Source organism: Danio aesculapii, chromosome 20, assembly GCF_903798145.1.
Source record: "Danio aesculapii chromosome 20, fDanAes4.1, whole genome shotgun sequence".
NCBI lineage: Eukaryota > Metazoa > Chordata > Actinopteri > Cypriniformes > Danionidae > Danio > Danio aesculapii.
Window position 1 is genome coordinate 44,104,604 of NC_079454.1, and position 16,354 is coordinate 44,120,957.

The 16,354-nt window shown below is 35.5% G+C and overlaps 1 protein-coding gene across 1 annotated transcript; it reads left to right on the forward strand.

Annotated features, from left to right (window-relative positions):
* The first annotated feature begins 4,116 nt into the window (after nt 1–4,116).
* On the forward strand, nt 4,117–8,647 carry pimr138 (Pim proto-oncogene, serine/threonine kinase, related 138). The gene is made up of 7 exons (XM_056480628.1): nt 4,117–4,252; nt 5,782–5,916; nt 6,025–6,774; nt 7,058–7,200; nt 7,489–7,867; nt 8,232–8,408; nt 8,526–8,647. Exons 1-7 carry the CDS (start codon nt 4,117–4,119, stop codon nt 8,645–8,647), a joined length of 1,842 nt encoding a protein of 613 aa, XP_056336603.1.
* The last annotated feature ends 7,707 nt before the right edge of the window (nt 8,648–16,354 follow it).

Sequence of the window (16,354 nt, forward strand, 5' to 3'; positions counted from 1 at the left end):
TTATGCACTTTTAAATTATATAGACATATAGACCTGTAAAATGTTTATAAAGTGAGCTTGTATGACTCATTTTAAAACTGTTGTACATATGAAGTAAATAAACATGTTTTTGTTCTCATAAAGCATGATTTTGAATTAAATTATACCTGTGACTATGCCTGTTTCCGTGATAAATCAAAGTTCAGTGCTGCATCACATGCCAAATCTACATGATGACAATTGTAAATTCAGATCCAGATAATAAAATGTGTTTGCAAATGACATTGTAAAAAAAGAAATGATATAATAATCATACTATTATACTATATAATCTTTCCCTCAATGCCACTCAACTAACAAAACAAGATAGAATTGCTTTTATCTGACATGAAAATCTGCACATGCATTATGATTTCCCTACAAGACAACGTTTACAGCTTTTATCAGTTAAGTCTAAAGGGCACGCAGGAATGGATCTTCCTGAGAAGCTCATATAGATAGTTCAAGTGAGTCATTATGAAGCTTTTATTCAAGAAGGAATCAAGATATAATTTTAGATTAGTCGGTTTATTCTTTTTTTTCTAGTCTCTTTAAGTTACATGTTTTAAAGGGGATCTATTATGCAAAAATCCCTTTATAAGGTGTTTAAACACAGTTGTGTGGCAGCAGTCTGTGAATATAGCCAGCCACTAATGGTAAAAAATATATATAATTAATTGTATTTTTTATAATCACACGTATAATCACAACAGTGTGCAGAAACACTTTGATTGACATTCTCACTTTGAACGTGTCATCAGACTGGGGAAAGCCCCGCCCATTAGTGACAATCTACCTCATTAGCATAGGCAGCCCTGAGTGAGAAGCAGCTGTCCGCCATTAGATTTTTGAATCTGCCACTATGCTCCACCCTTTTTTTAAAAGCACAATCCCACTTGAATTTAAAGCAACAGTCACCAAAATGGCACAATTAGAATCAAAGCCGAAAGGGGGCAGTTTCAAAGAGTTATAAAACATTATTTGTGGGGTATTCTGAGCTGAAACTTCACATACACACTCTTGGGATGTCACGATCACCAGCGATCTGCAGATAGCTGGAGAACTACACATCTGCCATCGCACGAACTACAATTATCAGCATGCTTTGTGCCAATCAACTCCTGCTACAGCTGTGAACTTTCTGGTCTGATACACACACAAACAGGTGAAGATCATTCTCATAAAGAGTACCAGGACTATAAACACAGCGCGCACACACACACTCACACTGAGTCTTGTTAGTCTGTAACTTTACAAAGCCTTTTCTTCTATTGTGTAATCGTGTTTTTGACATTTTTCATTGCTTTGTTTCCATTGTTTTCGCCGCCTGTCCTGACCATTCGACTGTTTTTGACTATGTATTTTGGATTACATGTATGCTTGTGTTTGCCCCTGTTTTGACCATTGCTTGTCTGATTAATCTGTTTAATATACTGCGTGTGGATCCTCAACTCCATTGTCTGGTGTCCCATCCGTTACAGGGGACATTAGAGACTTATTTTACATCTTGTAAAAAGGGGCATATAATAGGTCCTCTTTAAATATGTCTGCTTTATTGCAGTGGCTATAACTGTTTCCACAAATACTGAAATAGAAGCAAAGCTGTGGATAAAATTATTTCAGTGCATCCTCACTGTATTACACAATAATTTGGTTGTTAAATTTCAGAATGATGAAGATAAAAATGTGGCATGTACACAGATATTCTTATGGCAGCTATCAAAACTAGTAAATAAAGATTTATGGGGAATTGTGTAACATCTATTAAACATGCTATAATTCTTACCAGATAATATATATTCTTGGTCTTCGTTATAAATTACAGAAGTCAGAGATTAAACCATCATTTTTTTAGATACATTTTTAATGTGTTTTTAATGTTTTTAATTTTTTAACGTGATCAATTTTTAAACTGTTGCTATAAAGCCTGGAGAGAGTAACTCCATGCATTCCTTTGCTTGCATATATGAATGAATTATATAAATAAGATAATGGTTTACATGTTCCACTACTGGTCAAAAATTTGGAAACATTCATATTTTGTTTAATGTTTCAGGAGGAAAAGTATTTTCTGCTCACCATAAGGCTGCGTTTATTAGGTCAAAAATACAATAAAAACAGGTGACTTGACAAATATATTCTTCAATTTACAATGACTGTTTTCTGTGTAAATTAATCTTTAAAGTGTATTTGTTTTTTTGCATAATTATTCCAGTCTTTGGGTGATTGCAGTGTTACTGTTAATCTCTCTCTTACTTAGGCCCAACAGTCTGGATGCAGATGCGATGCAATCTTAGACAATTTCAGCTGCGCATGGAATCTTCAGACAGTTGTAATCTTGGCTGTGCATGCACACTTTGCAGTGGGTTAAAGACAGAAATATGGCAAAATACGGTTTACAAACTAAAGGTACAACAGACAAAAGAACTACCTGTATGTATATATCTCACTGAAATTAAATATATGATTTTATTATCCTAAAAATGTTATGAGCATACTCTTTAACTGCTTTAAATGTTAACTGTTTAATAAAAGTTAGTAAAATTATTGCAATACAGATTGTCGATTATTAATACGAAATTTTATTTTTTAAAAACTTTAGTTTTCAAAGGGGACACACTATACTCATTTATGCTGGACACTATAAGTTTGTAAACCCATTTTTTATGTGAACATCTAAGAACATATTAAAATAAAATCAATCCATGTCTTTAATCCACGTCATGATCCCTGTAATGAATATTCAGAAACAATTCTCAACAAACACGCAACAATCTGCTCTCTACATACTTGTAGTGCTTGGAGGTTTGTTCTTCTCAGTCGCATCATCATCTCCATGTATATTTCCCCTGCATCCTATTAAACAAAGAACAGTCATGTTTAATATTATTATAATGATTTACAGACACTCAGACATGTGCAGAGATAGACACTAGTGGTCATATTCTTACTAGATAAGTGCCTTTTTTGGCCAGTCTATATTCTCATTCCATATATTTTTTTCAAGTACTTTATCTTTAAGTGTATTTTGAGAGCATTTTTAAGTGCCATTTCTCAAAATCAAACATGAGAAAGTGATAGTCCAGGCCACTGACTGAATACAGGACAACGACCGAAACCACACAGATATAATGTTTACATAATTCAAATACTTCATTAATAGTTATTTTCATAATACTGGTAATATATATATATATATATATATATATATATATATATATATATATATATATATATATATATATATATATATTCTTTCTACATAATTGCTGCTGGTGGAGAGATTAGTAAAAGTGAATGGGTGAAAAACACGACTAGTGTTTTTTTTTTTTATTATTATTATTCCGTCATAAACGGATTAGTTTATAGCATGAATCAGAATATTCACTCAGCAAAACATGACGCCATTTCTTTAAATTCAGCGTTACATTACTTCTGTATTTGCAGTGTAAATGAAGTCATAATGTAGTGAGTGTATACAGTAATCTGATATGATATACACTATAATATCTCGTGTTTAATGTTTATTATACAAGCGCTTATCGCCAATAACTTACATTTGAAGTACAAAATAAATGCTAAGACAAATCTTACCCGTAAATGTATTTAAATCGACCCTGAATTAAAAAACGAATCTCTGGTTCACCAAACGACCAATAATGCTTCATCAAACAGGAAATATTTACGAGTCAAACAAAGATTTCCTGAAAAATCGGTTTTATTTCGCTCCAAAAACACCCGTGAAGGAAATAAACAACCGCTAACTAGTGTATTTTTTAACTCAGAGAAGCTCCGCCCACAGCGCAAAACTGCCCAATCAGTATCAGCTGACTGTGGAATTTTGGAACGCGTTCGAATTCTGACGACACACATAACCTCTTACAATCCATATTTCGCCATTGCTCTTTTTTGACAAGTATCTAGTGAGTTGTACAAAGTTTGCTTTGAATAATTTGCTTTTCTCATATTGTCAATTGATAGCGTACGGTTTATTAAGTCTTACTCTGATAAACGAGCTTTACTTACAGTAAATTTCAGTATTTATTGTAGGTTTTTTGTTACATTTCTCATATTTAAGTGTACGGAAATTAAACCAACATGTTATTTACCGTACTCGGAGTTATTGCTCTCTTCCTGAGAGAAAGAAACATCAATTCCACCGTCTCAGGTCAAGATGAAAGATTCGACCGTCAAGGAGAATTGGTCACGGTACCCCCCGTGACCAACAGTGATGGTAAATAATGTTGTGTGTTATAAGAACATGGAGCTCATTTTGTATACTAGAGTCTGTGTAGGGCTCTACTTATTTTACCTTACTGTAAAAATTATTTACCAAACCAAAGTGAATAATAATACAGGCCTAAGGAAAACTGTTCTGCTTTAATCACATGGGGTGTCAAACATATGTCACACAAACGTGTCTAATATGGTGCCAACAATAATATAAAATAATAGATTTTGTCTTGTTTCTAGTCCAGATATCTCGAAATTCTTAAATCTAGAATCTTTTTTTCTAGACAAGCAAAACTATTGTCTGGTTTTCAGAAATAATGAGTCAAAATTAAGTTATTTTTCCTTAAAATAAGCAAATTAATCTGCCAATGGAGAAAGCAAAATAATGCTTTGAAATACATTTTACATCCCCCCTGACAGATTGTTTAGCTTGTTTTAAGGAAAACTCAAAATGCATTCGTAATCCGTAAAGACAAAATAATTTTCTCTGCTTCAAAATGAAAGGGTTCGTTCACTCAAAAATGCAAATTCTGTAATTAATTACTCTTACGTCACTGCAAACCCCTGAGACCTTCTTTCATCTTCTGAACACAAATGAAGATGTTTCTGAGAGCTCTCTCATCCTGCATATACAGCAAGGTTCCTGACTTGCTCAAAGTACATAAAAAAACCACAAAAACTTCCTCAAACAGACCAAATGCCTACAGTGGTTCAGTCGGTATATTATCAAGCTACGAGAATACTTTTATGTAAACAAATTCATCCAACAGTTTATTCTCTTCAGTGTTGGTATATTACATGCGTTCATAAGCACTACTCACTGATAAAACCCCTGGATGCCTGTGCATGGCTTCCTCTGTTTTTTCTGGATGTTTTTGGTACCTTTCTGGCCTCTGAATGAGTCTTTATCCTTGCTATCTATGGAGGATGAAGGAGCTCTAAGATATTACCCAAAACATCTTAATTTGTGTAATGAAAATGAACAGAAATATTGTCTACTGCCATACAAAATTAATAAATAAAATATTAAAACCCTCAATGTGATTTGAGTTCAACACCGCTGTTAGATCTCTTGTCTCTCTACTTGTAATTTTTAGTCCTAAACCACTAAATCCTTTAGAAATATGTCCTAAAACACAATGCAGTGGCTTTAATGGATAACAAATGGTGATATTTAATGTTTTAATGGTATTTGTAGTGGAAAACATGAAACTTTTTCTCATAGTTTTTAGTTGTTTTTACCAAGCTTAGGGTTATGTTATTTATTGTTATATGATACAAAATATAACAGCTATAAGTTCATATTGACATGTATTTATACAAAACAAATCATTAATTGCAAAGTGAATTTGATTATGAACAGTAAATTGATCATGTGACATTTTTTATTTAATGACCAACAAATAAATGTAGAAAGAAATGACCTTAAAAGTCACTTCATAATTGACAGCATTTGTTCATTTCAATAATAAACACTGGATAATTATAATTTAAGTAAAGTCTTTTGTTTCATATTATTCCTTCCTTTAGGTCGAGAAATCGGTGACTGGTGTGAAGATTCATCTTTGCATCTGGAGGAACAGATCAATGTTCAGACTGAGGAACCGTCAATGGAGGAACCTGTTGATGGTCAGAGTGAAGAACAATCACTGGTAGAGCCTGACAGTGTTCACAGTGAAGAACAATCACTGGTAGAGCCTGACAGTGTTCACGGTGAAGAACAATCACTGGTAGAGCCTGACAGTGTTCACGGTGAAGAACAATCACTGGTAGAGCCTGTCAGTGTTCACGGTGAAGAACAATCACTGGTAGAGCCTGACAGTGTTCACGGTGAAGAACAACCACTGGTAGAGCCTGACAGTGTTCACGGTGAAGAACAATCACTGGTAGAGCCTGACAGTGTTCACGGTGAAGAACAATCACTGGTAGAGCCTGACAGTGTTCACGGTGAAGAACAATCACTGGTAGAGCCTGACAGTGTTCACAGTGAGGACTCGGCCATCTCCTCCAGCAGTGATGATGTTTCTCCAAACCTTTTCTACGCTGAGTCCAGCAGTAGTGATGACTTCCCTCATGAGATTTACTCAGCCGGATTCAACTGTAGTAGTGAGCTCACAGCCAGCTCCTACAGCAGCTTCTTCTCCGCTGAGTCCGGCTGTGGTGAAGACGCCTCTACAGATTTTCTGTCCGCTGAGTCCGGCTGTGGTGATGACGCCTCTACAGATTTTCTGTCCGCTGAGTCTGGCTGCGGTGATGACCCCTCTACAGATTTTCTGTCCGCTGAGTCCGGCTGCGGTGATGACCCCCCTCCAAATGTGGTCTCTGCTGAGCCTGGCTGTAGTCATGACGATCCTCCAAATGTGGTCTCTGCTGAGCCTGGCTGTAGTCATGACGATCCTCCAAATGTGGTCTCTGCTGAGCCCGGCTGTAAAGATGATGTTGCTCAAGGTGCAACCTGTCAGACAGAGGGCACTGTTCCACCTCAGCCAGAAGAGCAGAAGGATAAAGACACACACATCATTGGTAAGTTTACTATCATGACACCCCAGTCACCCAACACACATGCATATTTTAATAGTGTTTGTATGACTTTTATGCTTTAAACTGGCTTTAATACACATTTTGTTCAGGGATAGCTGATGACTGAGATGGAAAATATATATAAATCATAAAAATCATAATCATATACAGTATATAGGGAAGACAGAAAAAAAGGTTTCAGATGATGGGGTTAATTCTGCTGTGGTGACCCCTGATAGAGCAGGTAGTTAAACATTTGATTAACTTCTCTTTTGTCTTTTCACAGAGATCAACTCACAGCGCTATGAAATTGGTGCTAAGCTGGGCAAAGGAGGTTTTGGAACTGTTTTCGCAGGGACCCGTTTAGAAGATGGCCTTCAGGTGGCAGTAAAAATTGCAGATTTCAAGGAGAGGCGATTCACCTATGTTGTAAGTAGTCTGTGCTCTTTGCTCTGATTCTGTTTCTATTTTAAACATATTAAAGATGCTGTATGTAAGTTTTTGACTTTTCTAAAGCACAAAAATACCATAATATGTTTGCAGATATTTTAGAAACATGCTAAGTAAACAAAAGTCAGTTATTCTCCTTTGAAAATGTGTCTGTCTATGTTTTGCTCTCTATAATCTGCCCACTGGTTTTTATGATAGATGTCACCAACAGTTTTAACAGGATATAACTTTTCCATCAAATGATCTTAACAACTGTCTTTCTTTTAGAAAGGGTTTGACAAACTACTTCCAATGGAGATCGCTCTGCACTTTCTTGCTACAAAAGGTCCCAAGGTTAAACAAATTGTTGAGCTGCTGGACTGGAAGGTGGAGGCTGATCGCTACATTATGGTCCTTGAGTGGCCCATACCCTGTGTGGACTTAGATCACTTTTTAAGAGACCACAAAGGCATTGTTGCAGAGGACGTGTTACGGAAAATCATGTTTCAGGCAACAATTGCAGCTGACACATGCCTCACACGTGGAGTGTTTCACCGCGATATCAAGCTGGAGAACCTGCTGATTAACCCCGAGACCTTTGAAGTCAAACTGACTGACTTCGGGTGCGGTGCCCTCGTAACTAAGGATGGTTACAGAGAGTTTTGGGGTATGTAAATCCTTCAAAGCTATAAGGAGCTCTTGTGATGATTCAAGGGTCATTCACATGAGACTCTTGAAACATTCACTGTTGTTTATCTATACCAGGGCTGCCAAAGCTCAGTCCTAGAGGGCCGGTAGCCTACAGAGTTTAGCTCCAACTTGCTTCAACACACCTGACAGAAAATGTCTAGTATACTTAGTAAGAGCTTGATTAGCTTGTTCAGGTGTGTATAACTGGGGCTGGAGCTAAACTCTGCAGGACACAGATGCTCCAGGACTGGGTTTGAGCACCCCTGATCTATACTATTGTTTACATTTGTGCATGGAAATTTAGATGTTGTGCTAATGGAAACAAAATCTCTTTCTTTCAGGCACACCACAGTACTGCCCTCCCGAATTTAAAGGCCTTAACAAATACAATGCTGAGCCAGCGACAGTGTGGTCACTTGGGATTCTTCAGTATTTGCTAATATTCAACGATTTCCCAGAAAACCGCGACCTCTTCAGGTTGAATTCTGGACATGCAAAGCATGATGGATGGTCAAAAGGTGAGATCTTCACTTCAGCCAAAGATGGTTGTGTAGAACATTTTGAATGTCAATGAAAAAAGCATGTATAAACTTCAAGGCAATAATTAAATTTATCTCTTCTATTTTTCTGCATAGAATGCAATGATTTCCTCTGCAGTTGTCTGGAAATTAACTACCCTTTTCGGCCTAAGTTGCAAGCACTCCGTGTCCATGCCTGGTTTAAGGTAATGAATAGATTTTGTCATCAGTCAAATTAATCTGTCATGAGCTGAGTTTCCATCCTAATGTGAAGCACATCTTTTCAAAGTTCATTAAATATATATTTTGTAACTATAAATGTGAATTATGAGCAAATGATTTCCATTAAGTTGGTCGAGCAGCTGATCTGTAGTATTGGTAACCTCGTAACCAACAGTAAACAAGGGAAGTATAATTGAGAAATGTTCGCTACATCAAAGTTCATTTGACAAATGCATTTCCATCATTAACCCTTTTTCACACGAGTCTAAAACCTCAAGTGAGCATAAAAACGTTTTGTGAATTAAAGGATTCTTATTTATTTAAACTTGTTTCTCATGTGATACTTTAAAAGGTGCATCAACACAAGCTGATGGAAACCCAGCTAGTGTCAGACGACAATCTTGTGTTCTTAAATTTCCTTTTTTTAAATTGACATTTTTTGCTTTTCTTTTAATTATATGTTGTTTGTTTAATGCAGTAAAGCTGTAAACCTGATCACTGTTTTTGTTTCAGGAGGAGAACAAGGAAGAGGAGGAGGAATGAGGAGAAATTTCCTCATTTAATGGGTGGATCTAGTCAGTCCAACCACACCAGCATAGTCCTTTAGCTAAACATAACTTGATCCAGAGCTGAACATAATTTGGTTCTGCAGTGTCAGCTCTTATTTTAACATTTACACTGGCTCTAATTAATCTTCATGTAAAAAATAAAACGAAAAAAAAGATAAAGCACTGAACAGTTAAGACCTTCATATAGTGACCTTCTCACACTTTTATATCAGCTTTTGCTTTAACTCTTGCACTTCCACATGCTAAAATAAAATGTCTAATAAAATAATAAATAAATAAAAATATCTCAGTCGTTCCCAGTCCAGGTCCATATATTTTGGGTGTCTCTCTAAAAAATTTAATTTGAGCCAGAGGAGAGAGACTCCTGACCAATGATTACTGGGATCAACTGATATATATACAGGGTTTGCAATGAACATTATCACTCACCAGCCAATTTGGCCACAAAACTGAAAAAATAAAAAAAATAAAAATATATATATAAAAAAAAGGAAAAAAAAAATTCTAAAATTAAAAACTGGAATTATTTTAATAAAAATTAAATAAAACAATAAAAAAGAAAAAAAAAAAAGGATAAAATAACAAACATCATTAATAAATATAATGATAAAAAACTGCCTATATTGAAATATAAATCTATAACTGGCCATGTTATTGACCAATCAGAAATTCTTCTAGAAACTAAAAAATATTTCATAAAACATTAAAAAAAGTAAGTTATGTTATTCATTACTCATCCTCATGTTCATCTTCAGAACTATTTTTACTATTTTTATTTTTATCTTAGAGCTCCCTCTAGTCCACAAAAACACCAAAAAACTTCCTCAAAACAGATCATATGTCTTCACATAAAACAAACATTTTTATTCAGTTTCTTTTCCTCAGTGTGATTATAGGGCACGCGTTCACGAGCACTGTGCAGTGACATATACCCCCTGGATGCCCGCGCGACTTCCTCTCAAAAAAATGCACAAGCACATCCAAGGTTATATGTCAGAGGCGCGACACGTGAACGCGTGCCCTATACTGACACTGAGGGAAGAAATTGTAGAAAAAAGTAATTTTTGTTTTATGTGTACATAAAAGTATTCTCATAGTCAGGAATCTTGCTGTCTATGAAGGATTAAGGAGCTCTCAGATTTGACTAAAATATCTTCATTACTTTTATTCAAATATCTTCATTTGTGTTCTGAAGACCAATAAAGTTCCTACCTTTAGTATTTACTTTAATATTGTCCTCATCTACAACCTTCTTTAGTCTAATGTTTTGCTAATGTGGTATATGATTTATGGTTGGAGGACATCATTTATTGACTAGTGATTTTGTGTGTAGTTGTAGTTTGTGGTGAGTGATAATCCAAACCCTGTATATATAGGTGGCGAGGTCCGTTCCTCCACGTGGTGCCACTGGAAACTGCCCATCTTGAAGGTGGTGCTGAGCTGAACACGGACAAAAACTGACATTAGTCTGGGGCGACAAGCCTCACAACTGATGACAATTATGAATTTTGTACTAAAGTTTGAAATAAAGTCACATTTGTCAAAAATAAGTATTTCTTCTATTTTTTAAAGGCTGATTACTGCTGATTACTGTGTGTTTCAAATGAGATCATTCAGGAACAAAAAAGGACAACGTTTGTAGATTTAACAAAGATTAGCTGGATTAAACCTTACTGAGCTGAATGTGTTTGATGTACAAGCACACATGTGATGGAATTTTTAGCATTTGAGAACTAATGCACTGTAAAAATGCTTCCCTTCCAGCTGCAACTCAGCACCATGCTGGGAAACACCCATACATTCTCATTCACACACACTCATTCATTACAGCCGATTTAGTTTATTCAATTCACTTATACTGCATGTGTCTGGACTGTGGGGGATACTGGAGCACATGGAGAAAACCACGCTAACACTGGGAGAACATGCAAACTCCACACAGAAATGCCAACTGGTCCAGCCAGGACTCAAACTCACAACCTTCTTGCTGTGAGGTGACAGTGCTAACCACTCAGTCCTGATCTGTTTTACCAGCACTTAATCCTCCAACAATAGCACTCCCTATTGTATTCTTTAACTCTTTAATCTGTTTGTCCTGCTTCTTTGATCATTTAATAATAATAATAATAATACAAATACACACATTGCTAAACTAACTAAGACTTGTCACTGCTTCTACATCTTGTTGTTTTCTGGTGATCTGAAGTGCTTCTGTTATCTTTATGCTTAGGATGAAAGCGTCTGCTAAATGTAAATCTATTTAAAGTTCAGTCATAGCAATGGAAATACAAAGATTTTTGATTTGATGTGTGTACTCATTTTATTAGCCACAGTCAGTGTTATCAGAAGTGTTAATAAAGTGAAATGCTTTAATGTTTATCAAGAACACTCTAAGATGAATAATAGTTGTTTGTTTACCTGCATTTCCTCTGAAAATAAAAACAAGCGATGAAAATCACTGAAGATGTCTACTGTGGATGTGGTATATGTGTCCAGTTTCTAATGTTCTCCATACGCTTGAGTCTGCTAAAAAACAGAACAAAGAGAGAAACTTTAAACAGCTCATTTGTGTCAAACATCAGGAGAATAACAGCATCAGAAATAAACAGACGGTTAAAACATCTCAGACTGCTGATTAACTGTAAATGACTGTTTTATATTGATTATATAAATGTAGATACTTCTGCAAATCTGTTTTATTGGCAAAACGAACCATTTTAATGAAGTAAAATGATAAATGAGTGCACCCCATTGAATGTTTGAAGAGAAAACATCAAATAAAATTTTAATTAACAGGAAAGTTCATGGAGGCCATACATACAAAATAACAGATTCAGATTAGATTACAAGGGGGTGTAATTATATTTGCAATACCTTGCTGAATTTGAGTGTACTGTTTTATTATCCAGTATATGTTCAGAGCAATGTCTTATGTTAGCGCTTTAATAAAATTTAATAAATTTTCTAAATTTTTTTTCCCTTTATTTTTATACATTAAAACATTTTACAGAACAGAAAATTTGTGACAGCAGCGATTATTAAAAAACGACAGAAAAAAGTAACCCTAGACAAAAAAAAAAAAAAATCACAGAAAAAAACACATTATTTTCAGTTTCAAACGAGCTGAAAATACTATGTCCTGTTCAGATACAAAGGTGCCCATCTTTGTTTAAAAAATTCAGTTTCAATTAAAGTTGAGCAGTCATATACTCCATTCTAATTGTAGATTCGAGTTTGTCTATCCACTGTACTATTCTTGTAGGGTGTGGCTTAATCCGATTTATTGTTATAGTCTTTCTTGCACTTAGTAAAAGTATATGTAGTATATATCTCTGGTATTTATTTTATATATCCTGGGGTGGGGTATCCCTTCAAGCAAGAAAAAAAGGGGAGTAAAGGGTAGATCTAACTGCATAATTTTCATTAACTCAATCTTTACCCCTTGCCAAAATGCAAGGACATTCCCAAAATATATGTGCATGATTACCCACATTCCTGCAACCCCTCCAGCATTCCTCTGACTGTTGACTGTCAGCATATTTTGAAACCATCAATGGTGTTCTAAAAAACCTCATTTTTGTTTTCCAGTCGAACTCTTTCCAATTATGGCTATTGATCCCCTTATGAGTTTCTGAACATATGTTTTCCCAAATATCATCCTCAATTTTTTCATTAAGTTCAGATTCCCATTTTGCCTTAATATGAAGGGTGTTATCTGTTGAATCCAGAATTAGTCTATTAAATATGTGTGTCTTTTATGTAGTCCTTTTTGGGTTTTTTATATAAATAAAATACTGTTCCACATTAGTTGCCACTTTTTTAATTTTTCTTTTTCTTTATGATTTGTAATTTAGCTTCTTAATTGTAGGTATCGAAAGAAATCGCTTGATGACAACATAAATTTGTCTTTAAAATCAGAAAATGAGTGCATAGTGCTTTGAGTGCATAGCGCCGCTTGCGACACGGCGTGCACATGACAGTTAAAAGCATCACACACCAGACGTGCACATTCGCATGATATTTAACATGTAACTAATCAGATGGCGCTCTGTGGTGCGGCAGAGAAATGAACAGTGTCCTGAGTCATGGCTGGGCGCCGCGGACAGCCGCCGACTTGCGGCGCCGGTTTGTGTACCCTGATAGAAACCTATGTTTAGAATTCTGAAATGTATGGCGCTGCGTGGCGCCGCCGAGCGGCGCTTCTGGTGTGCGACCTGCTTAATGCTGAAAGAGGAACATTTGGTACAGAACCCTGTTCCATGCTCACCCATCCCCTTTCAGCATCATTGTTAATCCAATCCACTATAGCTGTGAGGTAAGCAGCCCAGTAATAATCTCTTAAATTAGGGAGACCTAGCCCTTCCTTATCTTTTCCTAAAGTTAACATTTTTAATCTTATTCTGGGTCATCTGTTCTGCCAAAATCTAGATATAAGTTTATCTACCATGTTAAATGTGGATAAAGGAATCCATATGGGTAGAGACGGAAATAAAAAAAGCAATCTAGGAAAAATATTCATTCTTATTGTCTCAATCCTACCAAACAATGATAGTGGTAGAAACCTCCCACTCAAATCCTGTAAATCCTTTTTAACTGCGTGAATTAGTTTGTGATAATTTGCCTGATACAGCTGTGAAACCCTGGGTGTCATGGCAACTCCTAAATATGTAAATCCCTGTTTTGACCATCTAAATGATGCTCTGTTATTTAGTTCTATCGGCCAGACTCCAGTAATCATAAGTGCTTCTGATTTAGTGGAGTTGATTTTATATCCATATGGATTCATAAGTTTAAACAGCTGGCATTGAAGAAATTGGATTCTCAATAAATAATAATACATCGTCAGCATACAGAGCAGTCTTTTGACAGTCTCCATTCTCATCTGTAATTCCTTGTATATGTTGATTGCATCTTATCCTCCCAGCTAATGGTTCAATGCTTAGAGTGAACAAAACAGGAGACATATCATCTCCCTGTCACTTTCCGCTTCCCAAATAAAAAAACTCTGAGCAGTGACCATTCACACTAACTCTCGATTTAGGATTTTGATAGAATATTTGTATCCATTTAATAAATGTGTCATGAAATACCATAAATGGTAGTGTTTGATTAAAGTATGTCCAATCCAATCGATCAAACGCTTTTTCTGCGTCTAAACTAGGCAACATTGAGGGAACCTTTCTCTTTCTGCAATCATCTGTATATTTAGTACTCTCCTAACATTATCAGTACCGTTGCGTCCAGTAACAAATCTGTCTGGTCTGGCTTTACTAATTTTCTAATATGTGTTTAGATTCTCTCTGCCAAAATGAAAGTAAACTTATGGGTCTAAAACTTGTACACAGAGTGGGATCTTTCCTGCTTTATGGATAACTGTTATTACTGCTTCTGCCCATGGCTTTGGTGGATCTCCTTTCTCTAATGCATAATTATACATTTGACATACAATTGGGGTTAGCTCATGGATGAAGACCTTGTAAAATTTTATAGGAAAGCCATCTACTCCCGGGGATTTACTATTCTTGAGTTTTCCAATACTTTTCTTAATTTCCTCCTCTGTAATAGGAGTGACCATTACCCCAGAGTCCTCATCTGTTAGTCTGTTAAGTTTAATAGAATGCAAAAATGGTTTAATTTTTGCTTCCTTATTTAACTGTTCATCCTATTCATTTAATTTTTATAGTAGTCTTTAAATGCATTTGCAATTTCTTTAGGTTGTGATGTTGTTAAACATCCGTACATGGATGTTTCATTTTTGGGATAGCTCTACTAGACTGGGCCTTACATAACTGGAAAGAAAGCAGCAGACTTGCCCTATTAGCAAATTCATAATATTTTCTACTTGTATATCTTAGAGCACCTTCTGCCCTATAAGTCAGTAGGTCATCCAGTTTTTGTCTATTTTGCTTCGACTGCTCTAGGAGATTTTTATTTCTGGTATTTTTATGTTGATGTTCTAATCGTTTTATTTCCTTCTCAATTTCTATTCATTTAAATTCCCTATGCTTTTTTATTCTGTATGTAAGTGTAATGATCTTTCCTCTTATTACAGCTTTGGTAGCGTCCCATAAGATAGACGGAGTAACAGATCCATTATCATTTGTTTTAATATAATCTTCCCATTGCTGCTGTATTTCTTTTTTATGCGTTTCATTATTCAGTAATGAAACATTGAACCTCCAATATTTCATCGTCATTGTTTAATTAGAATTTTTTTTTTTTTCAAAGAGGATACTCATTTATGCTGGGCACTATACATTTTTAGAGCCTTTTTTTTTTTTGCAATCATCTAGGAAAACATTAAAATAAAACCAATCCATGTCATGAACCCTTTAATCCATATCATGATCTCTCCAGTGAATATTCAGAAACATCCATCAACAAGTATGCAAGAATCCTCTCGTTACTTACTTGTACTTGTAGGTTTGTTCTTCTCTCAGTTGCATCACATTCTCCATGTATATTTCCTCTGCATCCTATTAAATCAAGAACAGCCATGTTTAATGTTATTAAAATAATATACAGACACTCAGACTTGTGTAGAGATAGACCATAAGTGGTCCTACTCTTAATAGGTAAGTGCCTTTTTTGACCCGTTTGAATTCTCATTCTCATTTAAAATAGTAAAAAGTGTATTTCTAAGAGAATTTTTAGGCTTTTCTCAAAATCCAACAGAGACAGTGACGTTATAAAAGATGTCTATTTATACACATTTTACATCATACATTAGAAATCATCTCCAGCACACTGACTGAAACCACTAAAATACTGTTTACATAATTCAAACACTTGTGTAGATTCTTGTTAATAGTTATTTGTTAATAGTTATTTATATTATTGGTAATAAATGGAGAGTCAAGTTGGCTCAGTGGGTAGCACGATCACCACACAGCAAGAAGGTCGCTGATTCGAGCCCCGGTTGGGTCAGTTGGCATTTCTGTGTGGAGTTTGCATGTTCTTCCAGTGTTCACGTGAGTTTCCTCTGGGTGCCTTCGGTTTCACCCAGTCATTAGTATGACTGAATGAGTGAGCATTTTTGGACACTGCTTGTGTTGATTTTAACTCCCTCAATCAGTCTTTTGAATGATTATTCGCTCATTAAGACATGCCCTTACATTAATCTCAGCACTTCAACTGTATTTGCAGTGTAAATGG